Source organism: Schistocerca serialis, chromosome 1 (assembly GCF_023864345.2).
Source record: "Schistocerca serialis cubense isolate TAMUIC-IGC-003099 chromosome 1, iqSchSeri2.2, whole genome shotgun sequence".
Taxonomy (NCBI): Eukaryota; Metazoa; Arthropoda; class Insecta; order Orthoptera; family Acrididae; genus Schistocerca; species Schistocerca serialis.
In genome coordinates, this window is record NC_064638.1 from 1,281,914,885 (window position 1) to 1,281,929,526 (window position 14,642).

Below are 14,642 nucleotides of genomic sequence, written 5' to 3' on the forward strand. Positions count from 1 at the left end.
TATTATTGTAATATGTAAGAGGTGGTAGGTAGGAGTTAGAAACTCACGACTACATATTAAAAAGGAAAAAAATCTTAGAAACGTTCAGCATGTAACCATATTTACAAATTAATTTGCGGTGTAAAATGACTCATTCTACATAACTAAGTTTTATCGTGCGAAATCACCCATGGAACATGAAACTAACTAAAAAACATAAGCCAGTCAGAGGGTTGGCTACAACGCAATCACCAAAGTGGGCGACTGTGCTTATTTCACGTAAGCCAATTGTGGTTTTGCTGTTGCGCTTTCTAGGAAGCAGTCGCTCTCAGGCGGTATGCACTGAATGTGGGAATCTCGGACAATAGACTGGCCAGAGCCTTTTCATTGTAGTAGGGGGATGAGTGTTTCGGTCACGAATAGTTGGCCGTCTGCAGACGTTCCTAGCTCCCCCATTTCCACTGCAGACTCAGCAGGTGGCGGTCTTTTGTGCGGCGCCGGGAGTTCCCCGTCACGCACGTAAGCTTTCTGCCCCATCTGCGGGGGCGGCCGCGGACAAAGGGCACCTGCCAGTGGCCGCGCTTTGTCGTCACTTCCTGGGAGATGAGGCGGGGGCGGGCCGGGCGCGGGCACACATCTGGTTCCGGCGGGGACGGGGGAAGCGAGGAGCTGCCGCGGTTGTCGCCGACACTGCGGAGGGGCGCGCACCACCCTACCACCTGCTGCAAAGGGGAAGGACTCGAATCCGGCACACACCTCTACTGTCTCTCTGACAGTGAATATGGCGATACAACCAAACCGGAGACTGCAACGACGCTTTGGTGAGACTTCAAACCAGTTGTTGTTGTTGTGGTCTTCAGTCCTGAGACTGGTTTGATGCAGCTCTCCATGCTACTCTACACTGTGCAAGTTTCTTCATCACCTAGTACCTATTGCAACCTACATCCTTCTGAATCTGCTTAGTGTATTCATCTCTTGGTCTCCCTCTACGATTTTTACCCTCCACTCTTCCCTCCAGTACTAAATTGGTGATCCGTTGATGCATCAGAACATGTCCTACCAACCGATCCCTTCTTCTTGTCAAGTTGTGCCACAAACTCCTCTTCTTCCCAATTCTATTCAATACCTCCTCACTAGTTATGTGAACTACCCATCTAATCTTCAGCATTCTTCTGTAGCACCACATTTCAAAAGCCAATTAGTAGACACAATATTATTATTCGGAATATCACAAGTGAACCCATGCTAAAGATACTACAGTGCTAATTCCATGCCAACCGGTATAACCATCCTACTAATAGCATCTCAGCAGGAAAACACACTCCCAGAAGCTTGTAGCATACTGGCTCTGGACCACAAATTACTAGCAAGACGGTAATCTCACCCATGACCGCATTTACGCAGCAGGCTGAACCACAATGGGGCCCACACAACTAAATTAAAAAGAGAAATATCTTCGCCAGCCGCGGTGGCCGAGTGGTTCTAGGCGCTACAGTCTGGAACCGTGCGACCGCTACGGCCGAAGGTTCGAAACCTGCCTCGGGCGTCGATGTGTGTGATGTCCTTAGGTTAGTTAGGTTTAAGTAGTTCTAAGTTCTAGGGGACTGATGACCTCAGAAGTTAAGTCCCATGGTGCTCAGAGCCATTTCAAATATCTTCTGCAGACAGTGATGGACAAACGTTCATGAGCTTCCACAGGCAGTGTCAATTTTAATAAATTAATTTTGGGTATTAGGCAGCGTCATTAAACACTAAAACGAAAAAAACTCCGACCTTTCGACGGACTTTGCATTGCTCCTTTTCAGGATGAATATCTTCAAAGTTGGACTAAAAGTCGGCATTTTAGATTTTTCATTGTTTCATATTAATGTGAGCTAATATTCACAATGATTTCATTCAAAACGTTGAATAGCTTTCAAGAGTGTTAGGAACTGAATTGTATAACACACAGCTGTACTTACTGTTTTTCATTTAGACTGTCAATTTCCGTCCAAATCAGACCATCTTAGGCTCTTCTGCATCAAAGGAGGACAAACTATGCACAAAGTGCATACAATTCTGTATAGTGACTTACAGAACATTTTTATAGGTACATCATACAAGCATTATGCACATAGTGCCACAAACTTATACAAAGAAGTCGCTTACAAAGCTTTTTTAACTATGTACCACAGTTGTAACGACCAATCATTCTGTCCACACTAGTAACTTCTAGGTAATTTTCTGATGACTTTACATTAACGTCAATGCAATCGTGTTAAATATCACTAGATACCTTGATCAATATAACGTACACTGTGTGACAAATAAATAAAATTAAATTAAAAGTAGGAAAAAATGAATCATCCAGAATACACGGTTTGATTTTAATGTAGCTTTGTGCACATTTCAGTGGTGCCAGTTGAGTTTATCAATAGATAGAATTTCACCAGGCATGACTTGCGTCCTGACAGTGTAGTGGCTAGTGGTGGGATAACAAATGGGAAAATTGCAATAGTAGTTGCTGTTAAAGGGCCTTTTTTAGACTGAAGTTAAAGAGAGTCTCCATAAAAAAGGAACCACCTTCAAGAAACTCAGGTATCCAAGCAGTGAAGGAATTATCATATTTCGTCAAAATATAAGAGGTATTAGAGATAAAGTTAGTGAACTGCTTATAGATGTTGAATTTGACATTACCAGTATATCAGAGCACCACTTAAATAATGTAACAATCCAAAGGCTTCCTTTACCAGAATACAGATTAGCTGGCTGTTTTCCAATGAGTTCTTTGCAGAATGGGGGAGTGGCTACGTGCATAAAAAACAGTTTTACATTCACGTCTGTAGATGTATCAAAACACTGCACTGAACAGATATTTGAATGCCTGCAGGGGCAGTCGAATTTAGTGAAACTAAAGTTCTAACTGTTTTTATTTTATAGGTTTCTGATCTCTGAACTCAGAACATTTCTGCTCAAGCTAGAGAGTGTTCTTAGTTAATTTTATAGGATGTACCAAAAATTTGTTGTATGTTGTGATGACAATATTAATTTTGTATTTGATTGTGCAAGGAACCGGATGTTATAAGATCTCCTAAAGCCATATGATCTGCTGCAGATTGTATTTTGTCCAATCAGGGAGCAGGGGAACAGTAGCATAACCGTATACAATATTTTCATTAATTCTTCATTACTAGATGGGGATTCGTTAGTAAAAGGATGAATGACCTTTTAGACAATGAGAAACAAATTTTAACACTTAAAGGTTTCTGTACCCAAACATATTTTACATATAATTACAAACTATTTAGAAAAGCTAATCCAACAGCAATGGAGAGTTTTTTAAAACTCGTCAAGAAACAAGAGTGGCAGGATGTTTATAGTGATGATAACGTAGATGACAAATATAATGCTTTCCTTAACACATTTCTCATGCTCTTTTAAAGTTGCTTCCCAGTAGAATGTTCTAAATAGGGTACCAGCAGTAAACGACAGCCTGGCTGGCTGACCAGTGGAATTAGGATATTACGTAGAAGAAAATGGGAATCCTATCTAATGTCAGAAGTAGTCACAATCGAGGTACATTAGTCCATTACAAACAGTTAAGTAAGGTGCTTAAAAATGTTATTAGGAAGGCAAGGAGTATGAAGTACGCAAATAGAATAGTTAAGTCACAGGATAAAGTTAAAACCGTATGGTCAGTCGTGAAGGAAGTGTCTGGTTAGCAGCACGAGGTCGAGGATATAAAGTCAGCACATAAAAAAATGTTTCTGTTACTGATATGTCAGATATATGTACAGTATTTAACAGTCGATTTCGAGAACATACCTTAATAAAATAAAAACTTCGATTCTGCTGGGAATCACACAGCTCTCTTGGAAAATGCCTTTCGGAGACTGAAATACTTCTCTGTGATACTCCTCTGTGGTACTGAGTCAATAATTAAATCTCTGAAGACTAAAGAGTCTAATGGATATGATGGAGCATCTAGCAGAAAACTAAAGTACTGTGCTGCACATGATAGTCCTGTACTTACCCACAGTTGTAGTTTTTCCTTTAGTATCGTCAGTTTCCTGAACACTTAAAGCACTCAATAGTAAAGCCGCGCTTTATAAAAAGGGAGAAAGGGATGATGTACACAATTTTAAACCTATTTCTATGCCATCAGTGTTTGCTAAAGTTATTGAAAAGGCTGTGTTTGTAAGGCTAAGTGATCATTTCATTTCAAATAATTTGCTGCCAAATGTACAGTTTGGTTTTAGAAGCGGTTTAACAACTGAAAATGCTATATTTTGTTTTCTCTGTGACGTATTGCGTGGATTAAACAAAAGGTTTCGAACGATAGGCGTCTTTTTTGATTTAACTGAGGCGTTTGATTGTGTTGATCACAAGATATTGCCACAGAAATTGAACCGTTATGGAATATGGGGAATAGCTCACAATTGGTTCATCTCTTACATTAGTAACAGACAGCAAAACGTCCTTCGCCACAGTACTGAGAATGGCGAATGGCTGTGATGTGGGGTTCCAGTGGGGCACAGCTGAAAGAGGAGGTACCGCAGGGGTCAGATTTGGAGCCACTTCTGTTCGTTATTGACATAAGTGATATGCTTCTAATACTACAGGTGATTCTAAAATATTTATGTTTGCTAATGACACGAGTTTGGTAGTAAAGCATGTTGTGTCTAACTACAGCACTGTTTCAAATGGTGTAGTTCATGACATAAGTTCATGGCCTGCAGAAAATAAACTAACGCTAAATCACAGGAAGACTCATTTATTACAGTTTCTAACACACAATTCAACAAAACCTGACATTTTAATTACTCAGAATGGGAATGTGATTAATGAGACTGAACAGTTCAGCTTACTAGGCGTTTCTGATAGATAGTAAGCTGTCGTGGCAAAACCATTTTCCCGATTTTGTTCAAAGACTTAATGTTGCCATGTTTACTACTAGAACAGTATCTGAAGTAAGTGATAGTTCGACACGGAAAGTAATCTACTTTGCTTATCTTCATTCGCTTATGACGTGGGGTATCATATTTTGGGGTAACTCTTCCCATTCTCGAATGGTATTTTTGGCTCAGAAACAGACGGTATGGACAATAAGTGGTGTAAGTTCGTGAACCTTCTGTCGACCCATGTTCATTAGTCTGGGTGTTCTGACATTGGCCTCTCAATTTAAATATTCTTTACTGTTGTTTCTCATTAACAGTATTAGCTTATTCCGAAGAATTAGCAGCTTTCACACAGTTAATACTAGGCAGAAATCCAATCTGCATTTGGATTGTACTTCCTTGACTCTTGTGCTGAACGGCATCTGCTGCATCTGTTTTCAATACGCTACCACAAGAATTCAAATATCTTTCCAGATATCCATGGCCTTTCAAATTTAAACTGAAGAGTTTCCTCACTAGTCACTCCTATTCTGTCTAGGAACCTCGTGAATAATTAAGCTGATTCCTGTGTTACATTGTTGATTGTGTTTACGTAAACTTATAGCTTGACGTCTTTTTAGGGTTCATAACATTTTATTTTGTGTGTCATTGCTTTTCTATTGCCATTTCGTGTACTGAGACGTTCCATGACTATGGAGATTTGTTCCTCAATTTGGTCCTATAGAACCAGACGTGGAAAATAAAAATAAAGTAAATACACGATCGACAGGTATGTAAATAACTGGAGTCACAATTCTCTGTGACAGGTACAACAGTATGTGGAATGCTTTAGTGTTGTTCATGCTTAGTGTTGTTACCTTGCTTGTAATGGAATATAAGAGGCGGGAATAGGGTCATATGTAGAGTGCTTGCTGTCAAGGACAAAGAGTTGTTCCATAATCGTGTCAGACGGCGTCATCAACACTTGAAAGAATCTGAAAGTGGCCTCATTGTGAGTCTCAGTTTGACCGGCTATTCGAATCATGAATTATCCAGATTAGTGGGGAATTTAGATATCACAATAGCGTGACATTGTACTGCATGGGAATGTGAGGGCAGGCATACTCATAATGGTTCTGGTTGATCACATTTGACCATCAAAAGACGGTCGTGTGAAACCCAGCTCGCGCTATTCGTCCACGAGACTCAGACGGCCATAGACACGGGTTCACAGGTAGATGCCGTGTTTCTTGACTTCCGCAAGGCGTTTGATACAGTTCCCCAAAGTCGTTTAATGAACAAAGTAAGAGCATATGGACTATCAGACCAATTGTGTGATTGGATTGAGGAGTTCCTAGATAACAGAACGCAGCATGTCATTGTCAATGGAGAGAAGTCTTCCGAAGCAAGAGTGATTTCAGGTGTGACGCAGGGGAGTGTCATAGGACCGTTGCTGTTCACAATATACATTAATGACCTTGTGGATGACATCGGAAGTTCACTGAGGATTTTTGCAGATAATGCTGTGGTGTATCGAGAGGTTGTAACAATGGAAAATTGTACTGAAATGCAGGAGGATCTGCAGCGAATTGACGCATGGTGCAGGGAATGGCAATTGAATCTCAATGTAGACAAGTGTAAGCAGATGCCAGACTGAGATTCATTGGAAGAATCCTAAGGAAATGCAATCCGAAAACAAAGGAAGTAGGTTACAGTACGCTTGTTCACCCAGTGCTTGAATACTGCTCAGCAGTGTGGGATCCGTACCAGATAGGTTTGATAGAAGAGACAGAGAAGATCCAACGGAGAGCAGCGCGCTTCGTTACAGGATCATTTAGTAATCGCGAAAGCGTTACGGAGATGATAGATCAGTGGAAGACTCTGCAGGAGAGACGCTCAGTAGCTCGGTACGGGCTTTTGTTAAAGTTTCGAGAACATACCTTCACCGAAGAGTCAAGCAGTATATTGCTCCCTCCTACGTATATCTCGTGAAGAGACCTTGAGGATAAAATCAGAGAGATTAGAGCCCACACGGAAGCATACCGACAATCCTTCTTTCCACGAACAATACGAGACTGGAATAGAAGGGAGAACCGATAGAGGTATTCAGGGTACCCTGCGCCACACACCGTCAGGTGGCTTGCGGAGTATGGATGTAGTTATAGATGTACATGTAGATCGCTATATTGCGCACCAAGGCCTCTGTACCCGTGCCTGCCATACGAAAATACGCAACTGTCTCTCTATAACATTTTGTCATCCTACAGCATTGGTCAGAGCAGCCAGACTGGAAAATTACCGTTCCAAGGGTAGGTTAATGTTAAAACCACAAATGACTGCATTTGGAGTGGTGCCATGACTGGGGAGCATGGGCCATGTTGCATTCTCTTCAGTGATTAATCACGATTCTTGATCAGCCTGAATGACCATCGTTGGTAAGTTTGTTGGCTGCCTGAGGAGAGGTTCCATTCTTCCAATGTTTTGGAGAGGTACAGTGGTGTCACTTGTAACAGTAAAAGCAAATTGGTGCCAAGCAAATCATAATGTCGTACAATATGCCTTAGATACTATTGTGTGGGTAGAATATCGTGATGTCGTGGTGTCATGGTTGCTGGCTAAGGTGACATAAACCACTTGAAGACAGCGTCTCGACCGTCTGATTGGATGTTCGGAGCAGCTCCATATTCGGAAACGTTTCTTTTCCTTGACACTGATTGATCGAAGCACTTGAGCCAGAATCTCCGCAGTCAGAGACGGAAGGGCTTCGGTGATGGTGGCCGAAGTGAGCGGCCATTAAACAGGAAGCCTGTGAAGTGTGTCAGTCACGCATAGATTTCTTCATGGAAGTATTAATTGCATGAAGAGGTTTAAATTAAGAGATTGGTGATGGCTTCAGAAGAGAACGATGACGTATGTTGAAGTAACGGATTATTAATATTTTGAGCTCAAGTGTGCAAAGAACAGTTATACTGACTGTTGGTACTGATTCCATGATCACAGCATGTGATCAATACTATAATTCAGAAGTGACAAATAGTGATTTATACAGGAGGAATGTGGTATAATATTTCATGTATAATGTTAACGGTATGGTGGCACGAATTGCTGCAGTAAATAAATGATAGGCTACCGTGAAAACAAATTTACATGCTCTTTATCGAAAAGCAAATCTTTATCCTACATTCACTATAGTTGCATTACTGCTTCATAAACAAAACCACAATTACGTGTAACCTTCTCTAGCAAGATGGATATTCAGCATTAGAAGATTTAAGGTGGGCTGCAGAGCCCTGATGCTGTAAACTACCAAACACATGTACAGCCAGGTTGATAGCCCCAGCAGTCAGCACGTGGCTTTCACAGCAGAGGTTGTGTACACTCATGGTGTCAGGGTCGGCCGCTGTGGCCGAGCGGTTCAAGGCGCTTCAGTTCGGAACCGCGGTGCTGCTATGGTCCCAGGTTCGAATCCTGCCTCGAGCACGGATGTGTGTCATGCCCTTACGTTAGTTAGGTTTAAGTAGTTCTAAGTCTAGGGAACTGATGACCTCAGATGTTAAGTCCCTTGGTGCTTAGAGCCATCTGAACAATTTTTTTGATCCATCAGGTATGACTTAAAGGTACAGCTGGTAGTGACTGAGGGAACTCTAATGGCACAATGAGATGTCACTGAGGTCTTGCACCGCTGTGTGTGTCACCCCTCATTCAACTGTTTGAGGTGCCACTTTTCAACAGGACAATGGTCGACTATATATGGCAGTGTCTGCGTCAAGATGTTCAGATATTTCTGCAACCAGCAAGATCCTCCGAATGATTACTAACAGTGTACGTATGTGTCCAACTTGGTCATGAACTATGTCTCAGTGGCAGTATCGCAGTTATCAAGAACCAGTTACAACATTTCCAGGCCAGCTTACCTCAGGACATTGGCCCTACTTCACTGTTACCAACCAAATCAGTTGATGCATCCGGGCCACAGCGCGTATAAAATCAGATTGGTAGGTGGGCACATACTGTGAAATACTTTATGAATTCAACTCGACATTGTAATAACTGAAATCAGATCATATACCATTTCAAATAGTGAAATTTCAGTTCAGATTCCTCCTCCCTCCTCAGTCTTCACTGTTTTCGGCAGCAGTGTAAATGAATGACTGTAGCTGTGACAAATCATTGTGATATTTTCTGTTTAACTATAGCAAGCGTTACAGCAGACTTGTCCTCCGTTACCCAACATCAACATTAATGCGCCTTTAACAGACCTAAGTGGTGGTATAGGTATGTACTTCCTGGGGCAGCTAGATTCCTCACAAACACATTAGCTGACCTTGAACTCGGTCATTGACCTATCTTTCAAGGTCATGCATGTCATCATTGATGGCTTTGAAATCATGACATCATAAATCAAAAAATCAATCACTCAATAAAATAAGCCAATCTGATTTTACTGATTGGCTTATTTTATTGACTTACTGATTCAATGACTCGTGCAATAATTGGAAATTAAATCCCTCTCACTCCCCTTCCTCACCCCTCCCCAAAAACCCTCCTCCACCTAACCATAATGCAGCATTGAAAAAAAAATGCAGACCGAGCGAGGTGAAGCAGTGGTTAGCACACTGGTCTCGCAGTCGGGTGGACGACTGGTCAAACCCTCGTCCAGTCACCCTGAGTTATGCTTTCCGTGATTTCCCTGAATCTCTTCAGGTAAATGCCGGGTTGGTTCCTTTGAAAGGGCATGGCCGACTTTCTTCGTCACCCTCCCCTAATCCGATGGGACCGATAACCTCGCTGTCTGGTTCCCTCCACCCAATCAGCCAATTACCAAAAAAAATTTAAGATGGCGCAAATGCTAAAATGGCATTAATGGCAAATGAAAAGCCATGTCCTTGCACAGTCATGTTACGGAAAACCTTCCCTCATAATATGGACCCAGAGACCACCTGCTCACTCTCTATCCACCCTCCCTCTCCTATTCAGAATGTACTATTAGAAAATAGCCTGAGAAATTAAAAAAAAAAAACACTCCCCGATGCATATCCCAAACCCTCATTATCACCATCCACTCACAGCAAATAAATAAACATCCCATTTTTCAGAAACCCTACGCCTCCCTCTACCTACAACCACTCAAATAGTATTAAAACGGTGTCAAATTACATCATCTTCACTAAACAGAAGCGCAGTATTAAGAGAAGGCAAGAGATGATGGAAACAGGCTAATTTTGTGCTCCCTCCTCTTTTTCAAATGAGTCAGGGCATACTACTTAAACGATGCGTAAAATGGCGACTATCTGTAGTAAACAATTACGTTAACTTCCACTTGATGGTTAAAGATATTCATTATTTCCTTGAAAGTTAAAACAGTTCAATTTGAAAATCTCATTTTTTCCTTGAAATCTAAGATATTCATTATTTATACATAAAATGGTGTTAAATTACATTATTTATTTTCAAAACTATTTTGTACATAATATTCCCACCCCTCTCCTCTTACCAGCAGAACATTAAAAAATCAAGAGGATGGAAACACACCACTTGCGCACTGTATACGCTAAACAGTCAATGATAAATGCAAAACGCTTAACAATAAATGCTATATGCCTAACAGCAAACGCTAAACAGTAAACCCTAAATGGTAAACTCTAGACGGTAAACATTAAACGATAAACGCTAAATGGTAAACATTGAACGGTAAACGGTGAACGGGAAACACTTGATTATAAGCGCTCAATATTAAATGCTGAGCACTGAATAGTAAACGGTAAAAATAAACACTTAAATGGATAGTCTGGTTAAAACTGAGTCTTTTTCGTTAGTTTATCAGTCGGTCTCAAATTTTAAAAATACAATTTCTGCATATTGCTAAATACAACTACGCAGTTACAACTCGATTTATACTACAGTTTTTGAGAAATTATTATATTATTTTATTTTGAATGTTTCTTTGAAAGTCTTCTTTCATGTAGTAAATTTACTTTAATCTGCTTGACAAATTTAAGACTGCATTTGATAATATAGACAAACAATTTTGCATAAGCTTCTTGGATACTTTTTACACTGACCTTAAAATTAATTTTCAAAGTCCTGAATTATTTTAATGAAATAAAAAACATTCCCATTTCAGCATTTTCTTTCAAAATATTTTTTCTCAGAATTATGCACAAGACTGTTAGCAGTTTTCTATAAAAATTTCTTGTAATTTAGCATAAATTTACTGCAAAAAATGTTAGCTTCGAATGTTTAATTTCACAAATTAGAGATAACGTAGGCGTAGTTAAACAACGCAATCATTCCCCGGTTTTTGCTCTAAAATCCACCTGGGCTATAAGTTATACTTCTGGGCTTCCTCGGCTTGTATTGCAGTCAATCTGGATGCATGCCGTTTTCTGTTTTCAAACTGTAGGCACTGTTTGGCCTTATGCTTCCTTCTTCACTCGTCTCTAACTTTGCTCCTTCGCTCCTTATTATTGACAGTGGTGTGGTCTGTGTTATTCTTGCTTCTGTCAGAAAACACCCTTGACTGAACTGTGAAACAGCTTCTGTCACAGCTAGTTCTACTTTTCTTTTGGGTACAAACACATCCTTTGGCACTTTGATCAGGTTATATCTTGTAGACACTCATTTGCATTTTGAGTCTTTCCAGCAGCACATCGGGAGAGAACTGTATCAGTTGCCAGCCTCTGATAAATAGATATTATTCCAACAACAACAGATTGAATCAGAGCAGCATGGATACCAGTTTTATGTAATTTTGCTTGTTCTCCTTTGGCAAGGGCACGATTAAATAAACACGAAGAATTCTCAGCTTTTGAACACTTCACGTGTTGCAGTTTCTCATCAGCGTCCATGGAGTGTACCATAGGTTGAATTCTTAATTACTGTAGTACCTGGAGCATTGTCAACGATGGCTCTCCTATAATAATGAGTCAGATTTACAATTGTTTCTTCTTTCGCACTTCCATGTGCTTTCCCCCTGACAGTCACGTTTTATGTCTGACTTTCCTTAAGCCCCTTTCCCAATATCCTCCAGAGTTGTTTGCAATGTGATTCACACACTCTTCTTTCACAATTTTTGCGTTCCCATAGACATTAACTGCAACTTATTAATTTTTTTCTACATTTCTTTTTCGAATTCCACAAAATTCTTTTGTATTATTACTGTGCAAATACGAATGAAGATATTTAAGCAATTTTTTTAAAAACATAAATTCAGTATTTTCTTATTAGACTATCCTCTTAACACTTAATGGTAAACGCCAACTGGTAAGTGCTATTAAACAGTAAGCGCTAAAAGGTGAATGCTAAACGGCAAATACTAAAACGTAAACGCTAAAAGCTAAATGATAAATGTCTAAAGTACAATGCCTGGTGATTACTGACCATCGTTGATTACTGACTCTCATTGGTTACTAAAGATCGTTGATCGCTGCAAGTATAATTACAAGCTCTACAAAAATTTTAAATGGTGTGAAGCTAAATTATTTCTGTAAAAGTCAAAGATGACTGTGTACATCACCATACTTGAGGCATAATGTCAAAGAATGAATCGAAGGTTAAAGAAGTTATGCCTCATTTATGTACAAACATATCCTGTATTTTTTACACCAAAAATACTGTACACAGCTGTGTTGTCTAGTAATCTTTTCTTGTCTCACAAAAAACTGTGTCAAAATTACCTTATTATTTGAAACTGGTACTCAGGAATAAAATGAGAAACAACTATATATAATAATTCTACTACATAAAAATCTTTACAGGTAACTAATACATTTTATAGTGTTATATTCAGTGGAAATATAAGAATTTGATGCACATTCGACGTCATTATCCACACCTTTTACAGCATCATCTATTCCAAATATTAGTTTCTTGAAAAGTGAGTATATATTTGAAACAACTCCATTAGACAACCAAGATTTCACTGTTGTATCTGCATTAATGAAATCTAAACGGCATTTTATATAGGCAAACAATTACGTATCAATAATTTCATAATTGACCGTGTCTGTGTTATTCTGCCATCATGATATGTTACGCACCCTTTTCGACTGCTGAGGAAGTCGAGACCGTCGGGAACGATAATCGAGATCTTGACGGTGGATTTATATTGCAGTCCTTCAAATGAACCAGCATTGGTGCTCCGGTTTAGCGGTGACGCATTTTTAGCTTAATATCGGATGGAGAGCTCTCTCCAGTCTTATGGTGCGTGCTGTTTTTCACAAACTCCTCTGGTTCTGTAAGATGGAATTCCTGCACTCATGCAATACGCAAAGTAATTGATTATATATATATGTGTGTGTGTGTGTGTTTGTGTGTGTGTGTGTAGATTCTCATTAGTAGCACTTGTACTGATATCTTTTTCGAAAGAAATGACTGTGATGATGTCTCGCCGAAGGTTCAGCATTAACTGATAGCTTCTAAGAGAGTTTTTTGAGCTTTTACACCATGCCTCTCTGCTGCATCAGCAGAAATTTCTTATCTCCTGTGCTGAATCAGAGGCTGTGCTATAAACATTCCCAGGTCACCCGTTTCCCACCAAACAGACAAACCTAAGCAAGATGACGAACTTGTTTCCTTTTTCTTTCTCTTTTTTTCCTAGGCAAGTCAAGAAAAACGAGCTAAAACTTGCAGAGGCTTACTGCATTCAGCTTCTTCTTCTCCAGACTTCAAGGCTCTAGAGAACCATAGGAGATGTTCTGCTAAACTAATCGCGGTATGAACCACGTTAATATTCATTTGTATATTTGTATTATCCAGAGAGAATTCTCCCCCACACGCTAGCGTAGGAGCTAGGGTCTCAGCGACAGCAGTAGACAAAGCGGCACGTCTGCAAGATAGATAAGATTACACGTGTCCATTATCTTGCAGAGTGCCATCCAGGGCACACTTACTTCTGTGCCTAACTCCACGCATTTCATATTATTTACCCTACTATCCTCTTAAATTCTTCTGCAGAGGCGCATAATGAACTGCCTGATGTTGAATCCAGAAATCAATAATTATTTGGATCGTTCCTGAATCTACTCTTTCACTCCATTATTTTGATCAGAAATAATAAACTTTTTGGCTCTCATCTGTGTTTAATGAGTGTCTCCTTCAATGGATATTATTCCACTGTCTTATGAATTATTACCCACTGTTTTCGAAGCCAACAAGAAAAATTAATTGCTCCACCAGTTTATTCATATCCAAACGTGGTGGCAGTTCTTTGGAGACAATTTCATCATAACCACCACCACCATCACCATCTTCTTCTTCTCCATGATAAGCTTCCTCTTCCTCATTGAATTTTCTGAATGTAAGTTATGGAATTCCACAATGGGCTGTGCTGTGCTTTCATGTGTGTTATACATGTAAATGGCTTGCCAAGTCTTGTGCCACCTAAAGCCACTATCATCACATCCCACACAGATCAAAAGGTCACGGAACGAATCATTGAACGCTTGATGAAAGAGGCAACTCAATTTTCCAAGGGTAATAGATTAAAGGTAAATGACCATAGAACAAAACAGAGTTTTTTCTTAATCAGAAATCTTAATACTGACAAGCATAATCTCAGGTAAAGGAAAGTTGTTAGGCATCCATCTCGATGATAAATTACGTTGGAATACTCAGACATAAAGTGTTTGCAATAAGTTATCTAGAGCAGTGTACATGATAAGAAAATTAGAAAGTGTGTCCATCAAGGCCTCCTGCTGATGGCATGTTATGCATTATTCGATAAGCACTCAACTATGGGCTAGTATTCTGGAGAAACTCTGCTAGAGCTAAGAACGTCTTCCTCTGGCAGAAGAAAGTGATAAGATT

General features: G+C 39.9%; 1 protein-coding gene across 1 annotated transcript in view; it reads right to left on the minus strand.

The window, feature by feature from the left end:
- Window positions 1-14,642, minus strand: part of LOC126456899 (arp2/3 complex-activating protein rickA-like) — a 109,554-nt gene that overhangs the window by 19,487 nt on the left and 75,425 nt on the right. Inside the window, exons 2-3 of the mRNA XM_050092751.1 lie at window positions 13,973-14,127; window positions 419-701 (exon numbers count right to left, since the gene is read on the minus strand). Of these exons, the coding sequence (XP_049948708.1) occupies window positions 419-701; window positions 13,973-14,127 (438 nt within the window). The remainder of the gene's footprint in view (window positions 1-418; window positions 702-13,972; window positions 14,128-14,642) is intronic.